This window comes from Tripterygium wilfordii, chromosome 19, assembly GCF_013401445.1.
Source record: "Tripterygium wilfordii isolate XIE 37 chromosome 19, ASM1340144v1, whole genome shotgun sequence".
Classification (NCBI taxonomy): Eukaryota; Viridiplantae; Streptophyta; class Magnoliopsida; order Celastrales; family Celastraceae; genus Tripterygium; species Tripterygium wilfordii.
In genome coordinates, this window is record NC_052250.1 from 10,080,050 (window position 1) to 10,087,336 (window position 7,287).

General features: G+C 37.7%; 1 protein-coding gene across 1 annotated transcript; it reads right to left on the reverse strand.

Annotated features, from left to right (window-relative positions):
• Positions 1 to 3,573: 3,573 nt before the first annotated feature.
• Positions 3,574 to 4,119, reverse strand: LOC119985541. The gene has a single exon (XM_038829833.1). It carries the CDS (start codon positions 4,117 to 4,119, stop codon positions 3,574 to 3,576), a length of 546 nt encoding a protein of 181 aa, XP_038685761.1.
• Positions 4,120 to 7,287: the final 3,168 nt, after the last annotated feature.

The following is a 7,287-nucleotide window of genomic DNA, read 5'->3' on the forward strand; positions in this document are numbered from 1 at the left end:
TATATGAAAAGTATATATGTACATGTATGGATGATTAACGAGTGTGCAAGCATATATGGACATGTATGGATAATTAACAAGCATGCACATGGGTACAACCTAGGCTAACATATACATGGCAAATGTATGAACACGTGTGGCTTAAGAAATGTGTATACAAGTGTAATCTAATTGATGTGTCAAGTACATATGAATATGTAAATAAGGGATAAAGATACATGGTATATAAATGTACAAGAATATAACATAATATAAGTATGTGAAATAAATAGTTAGGGATAGGAATGCCCCCTTTTGTTCCAAAAATGGGTAATACCGCCTAAAAATGTCTGGAGGTTTAGAACCATGGCTACAGTTTATCTATGGTGCATATGGGTGGTTTAACTAACTAATCACAAGGTCTCTGGATCAGGTGGCTTTTGCTCCATTGCATCACAAAAGCCCATCCCTTAATGTCATAAGAGGACGTCAATCCAGGAAAGTGTCTTCCCCCACCCATACAGGGAAGTGAATCCCATGAAAGTGGTAGGTCAACCTTCACTAATCACTAAGTAACCTGGGTATAGGGTTATGTGTGTGCAGTGATAAGTGAATGTGTGTGCGGAGGCATACAAATCAATATCCCTAACATTTAAATCTCACAAGGCCCATATCTGATGAAGAAATCTACAACATTGAACAAATCCATCAAATTCTTCAAATTTAATATACAAATACAAATAGGAACTAACATAAAAACTATACAAGAAAAGCACAAAAATCAATCATATAGGCTCAACCCCTTTGGTATGAAAACCAATGTCCCCAGCAGAGTCGCCAGTTGTCGCAACCGGGGTCACGATGTGGACCGGCGATGAAAGGATAAAAAAATGATTTAGAGTCGCCACCAATTGATTTAAGTGCAATTGGACACTAAAAATGGTCTACGAACCAGAAAATGGGTAAGGGGGTCTATTGAGTGTGAGGAAGGTGTTAGGCACCCCACAACTCCCTAAAATATTACCTAGATTGATCTATGTACTTTTTCTTGAAAAGTTGTTTGTCCAATATAGATGGTGTTTTGATTTGAAAAGATAACATTAATTAAAGCATAGGCAGGAGCTGAATGTCATCAAGTCCTCCTCCTAATTAACTTTAATTTAGGTATCTAATATTTTTACGAGTACAAATGACACCTTAATTTGAAGAGATAACATAATTAAAGCCTAGGTAGGAGCTGAATGTCATCAAGTCCTCCTCCTAATGAACTTTAATCTAGGTATCTGGTAAATTAATTTATCATTGTGTTTAGAAATACAAATGACACTTTAATTTGAAAAGATAACATAATTAAAGCATAGGCAGGAGCTGAATGTCATCAAGTCCTCCTCCTAATGAACTTTAATTTAGGTATCTAGTAAATTAATTTATCATTTGTTTTTCGTTTAAATAAAGATAACACAATTAAAGTATAGGCAGGAGCTGAATGTCATCAAGTCCTCCTCCTAATTGACTTTAATGTAGTATCCATTAATTTGTTTTTGTGAAAAGTTGGTAAAGACATGGTTGTTGATTTGACGGATTTGTCGAAAATGATCTATGCATACAATTCTAATATACATTCTAAACATGCATCCTAAACTAATAACCCCTAACATGCATACTAATCAATCTAAATATGCATAAATATAAATTACACTACTCTACACTATTTTCATTATTTTTCCACTATCCTATTACATGGCTTACATTTACAAGGATATACATGCCAAATAAAAATAAGACAAAAAATATATACAAATAATAAAATATAAAGGTAAAAATACAAATATAAATATGGCCTATGGAGCCCGTTAATTGCTCAAACCTGGTCCAATCCTCTAAGTATTCCCTTCGGCCCAAGTCCTCTAGCTTGCCCCTCGGCCCAAGTAGGGTCGAGCCCGATCCAAACCCAACAAGCAAACACAAAAATGGGTCACATGGGTGTCCAAACATGATATCAAGTTCAAATTAAATTTACATATTCACATACACACATAAACTCATATATACACATAACCACATGTAAACCCAAACCGTGCCATATACACATGCCAATAAACACCCAAGCAATATTCTTATATACACACATAAACATATAAACTCATATACATGCATACCCTTATACATACATATATATATATATATATATACTCGGGCCATATATACATATATACATGGAGACCAAATCCTTTTATCAACCTAAACCGAGAGCAAACCAAATGTAAAACTAGAAACCTGTACCAAAACATTTAGCTAATACTGGGAGCAAACCAAGCATTTACATCATTGCATTTGGGGAGAACAACGCTAGAGGCAAACCGGTAATGAAACCAGAGGAAACAATCGTGAACATGGACATCGAATAAACATGGACATAAAAAACCAGATTTCAAAATCAGCGAGCATAGGTTCATGTTTTATTCTAATCGATCAAACATCACGAACCACATAGATCGAGGTAGAATCCTAAAAAAAAATAGAGAGCAGATCCGATTTCATCAAAGCGTAGAATAACCACATAGATCAACTAAACTAATCAGTGAACCACATAGATCAAGGCAGAATCCTAAGCAAAACAGAATCAATAACCTCTGTTTCTCTTTTCTTGTTCTCTGTCAGGTGAGTGTGCTTGTGAGGCTGCTTCCTTCTCCTTTTGCTCTCTCCAACCTTTTTTATCTCAATCCTCCCGAAACCTTCTTCTTTTTTCTTTTCTTCTCTGCGTGGTGTCTCCCTTTCTCCCCTTTCTCCCAGCTCTCTTTTTCCTCTTCAATTGTGTTGTCCCGCCCTCCCTATTGTTGGCCACCTTTTCTTAGTTATGTGGCTGCTTTCACACTCTTTTCTCTCTGTTTTTTTCTTCTGCTGGCTCCTCCCCTTTTTTCTCTCCCGATTTCCTCTTTTTCTTTTCTCTTTTCCTCTCTCTTTTTCTTTCTCCTTGTGCCGCCTCCCCCTTTTCCTAGTTATGTGGCTGCCCCCTCTCTCCCACAATCTCTCTTTCTTTTATACCATATCCCTATAAAACCCTATTTCCTCCTTTTACCAAAATGTCTCCCCAAACCCTATTTATTTTCTCCTAAGAAACTAATATTTTGGTATTTTCCAATGTTTTTGCAAAAACCTTAAAGGTGTCACCTTTCCTAAGGTTTTATTTATTATTTTATTTAATTCTCCTATTTTTTAGATATTTTCTAGGGTTTTGTTGTATTGGGTTTGGGTTTGAATTTTTATGGGCTTATGACCCAAGAAATGGGCTTTAGGATTTTTGCATGTTTGTGGGTCCAAGAAATAGGTTTTGATTTTTTTGTAAGTTTACGGGCTCCAGAACGGGCTTTTGAATTATTATTATTATTATATTTTTTAGTTTTTCTATTTTTCTATTTTTTTGGGCCGGACGAAAACTGGGTACTACACCATATGAACACCTTGAAACTTCTTATTGTGAGTTAATTCGGCATGTTATTCTCTGGGTAAGTGGTTTCATTTTTCCAAGTAAACAATTTCTCTTTTTCTATTGTTTTTTACGGATGTGTTCGTCCCTCTCTCTCTATTTTTTTTTCATATATTATCATGTTCCCAAACTGATGGGATATATTTTTTCAAATATTTGCCATTTATGGCATGAATGTGTACATCTCCTTCCAAGTCCTTCAGATGATACGCGCCATTAGGCAATACAGATTGCACTTGGTATGGTCCTTCCCAATTAGGTGGCCACTTTCCATATTTCGGGTCTTTCGTTTCAAAAGCTAATCTGGCTTTCCATACTAATTCCTCTCGCTCAAATGACTTTGCCACTACCCTTTTATTGTAACATTTGGCTACTTTTGCCTTTTGTATCTCGATCCTAGTAAGTGCATCTAATATGATTTCATCCAATTCTAACAAATTTTGCATCATAGCTTCTGTATAATCTTCTTCGCTCAAATTAGTTTGTAAGGCTATCCGCATTGATTGGACATTTATCTCTAGAGGCAAAACTGCTTCTTGTCCATATACTAACTGAAAACGTGTGATGTTGGTAGTTGAATGAGAACTCGTTCTATATGCCCATAATGCTTGTATCAGAGTTTCATGCCATTGTCTAGCATTTTGTTCAATCATATTCCTTATGATATTCTTTAAAGCGTTGTTGGATTATTTAGCCTATCCATTAGACTGAGCATAATAAGGGGTTGAATTAATTAGCTGGACACTGAATTCATCCAAGAAGTTTTTCACTCTATTACGTTCTACTTATTTTAATTGTTATTTGCTTTGAATAAATATCTCTACTTATGTGGGATACTTTGGAGTCAAGTAGTTGTTGGAGTCCTAGTCAAAAGGGAAGAGCTAGTCTTCTCCACTTTTGTAGGGCATTGTCTTTTGTAACTCCTTTTCCTATTTCTTTGGTTGCTACCGTTGTAATTATTGCGTATATAAGTTGAGGCAAGATTGGAATAAAGCATTTAGAAAACTTATCTCAAATCAAGTCCTTGTACTTGGAGGTCAAAGGTTCCTCAATCAACCTTAATTCTCTTATATTAAAATCATAGGTCCCTAGTACGTACCAAAGTGGTATCGGAGCTTAGGCATGGATCAACGTGTCGAGCAATTGGAGGCAGCAATGGAATCACTCTCCACTGGCCAGCGAGATTTCATGAAGAAGATGACTGAGATGTTTGAACAACTCAGTGATCGAATCACTCAACACACTTCCCACTCTGTTCATGAAGGAGAAAGCTCTCATTCACACCATCGAGGGGGACCAAATTACAGCAATAGCTTCAATGGGTCTTCAACACCTAAGATTAAGCTGAACTTTCCTCATTTCAATGGTGGCGAAGACCTGACTACTTGGCTATGCCTAGCGAAGCAATTTTTTGACTTGCAGGGGACACCCGAGGCTGAACGTGTATCGCTGGCATCCTACCATCTTGAAGGAGATGCCCAATTATGGTTCCAATTATTAAAGCAGGAGATGACAATAGTCACTTGGGTAGAATTCAAAGATGGGTTTCTTTCTCGTTATGGTACAAATGAATTTATTGATTTTTTTGGTGCTCTCACAAAGTTGCAACAAGTTGGTTCCGTCCGTGAGTACCAAACTGAATTTGAAAAATTACTCGCCAAAATGGGTCCCCTTCCACAATCTCGTCAGGTGAGTTGTTTTATCAGTGGCTTAAAGGAGACCATTAAAGCCGACGTGCAAGCCGGTAAACCCAAGACCTTATCTGCCGCCATTGGACTAGCTCACCTATATGAAGCTCGTAATCTTTCTCAGTGCCGAGCCACTTTTCTAGCTCCAAAAACTGACACTCAGGTTAGCACCAACCAGCCAACAATTCCAGTTAAAAAAATGTCAGCAGCGGAGTTGCATGAACGACTGAAAAAAGGGCTTTGTTACAATTGCAATGAAAAATTTAGCCCTGGGTATCGTTGTAAGAAATTGTTCTTAATTGAGGCATGTATGGAGGAGAATGATGAGGATATAATTATGGAGATGGATGATGAGGTGGATCCATTGGGAGAAATGCCAGAAATTTCTTTACATGCAATCAGAGGAGCATGCGCACCAGAAACCATGCGAGTTAGAGGTAATTTGGGCCAAATGTCAGTATTTGTTTTGGTAGATTCTGGCAGTACTCATAATTTTGTTAGTGAAAAATTGGCAAAACGGGTTGGATTGAAAGCGTTACTTGGCGGCAAATTTGAAGTCATGGTGGCCTTTCGTGATAAATTGGTCAGTCCAGGTAAATGCACAAATGTTCGGCTTATTTTGCAAGGGGTTCCGATTTCTGTTGATTTTTATTTATTACCCTTTGAAGGCTATGATGTGGTGTTAGGGACTCAGTGGTTGTGTACACTGGGACCCATTGTATGGGATTTCTCTAAGTTGCAGATGAAATTTTATGTCAATAATAAGGAAGTGGCATTGCAAGGCTTATCCACACCAGAGAATAAAGTGGTCAATGAGCATCAAATGGAACAGGTGGCTAGAAAGACAAAGAAGGAGCTTTTTTTACATTTATTCATGTTAGGTGCACCACAAACGAAGTCAGCAAACTTTATGGTGCCCCCACCAGTACTGCAGCAGCTCTTAGCCAAGTATAAGGAGCTAGTTCATGAACCAAAAGGCTTGCCACCTCAACGTAAGCAAGACCACCAAATTTCACTACTTCCTGGAGAAGGACATGTTTGTGTTAAGCCATATAGATATCCGTATTACCAAAAATCAGAGATTGAAAAGATTGTAGCTGAGCTGTTGTCTAATGGAGTGATTCGTACCAGCAATAGCCCTTATTCCTCTCCTATTCTTTTGGTTAAAAAACATGATGGATCATGGCGTATGTGCATTGATTATAGAGCTTTGAACAAGATCACAATCAAAGACAAATTTCCTATTCCGATGATTGATGAACTTTTAGATGAGTTGCATGGTTCACAAGCTTTTTCAAAGCTTGATCTACGATCGGGATACCACCAAATTCGTATGCATCCAACTGATGTGGAAAAGACTGCTTTTCGCACCCATCAGGTCATTACGAATTTCTTGTCATGCCATTTGGTCTCACAAATGCGCCATCAACATTTCAAGCTCTCATGAATGAGGTATTTCAAGATTATTTACAGAAGTTCATCCTTGTATTTTTTGATGACATTTTAATTTATAGTAAAACATGGGAAGATCATTTAAGGCATTTGGAGGTTACATTTTCTATATTGAAGGCTAACCAGCTCTTTGTTAAACTTGAAAAATGTCAATTTGGCCAAGGGGAAATCAAGTACTTGGGCCATGTGATTTCGAAAACAGGTGTCGCGGTGGATCCAGATAAAATAGCAACTATGTTGGAATGGCCACAACCAAAAACACCTAAAGCTTTATATGGGTTCCTTGGTCTTACGGGGTATTACCGAAAATTCATCCAAGACTTCGGTAAGATTGCCGCTCCTCTCACAAAAATGCTAAAGAAGGAGTCATTTACATGGAGCCCGACAGCTACAGGGGCATTCCAAAAGCTCAAGAAAGCCATGACCACTGCACCAGTTCTTGCCTTACCTGATTTCTCAAGAATCTTTATTGTGGAATGTGATGCATTCGGTTCTGGTGTGGGAGGCGTTTTGAAGCAAGACAGGCCCATTGCTTTCTATAGTCATGCTCTCCAAGGAAAAATTCTACTACTTTCAACCTATGAAAAAGAGATGCTCGCCCTTGTCCTTGCTGTTCAAAAGTGGCGTCATTATCTTCTGGGAAGGAAATTTGTGGTGTATATTGACCAACAAAGTCTCAAA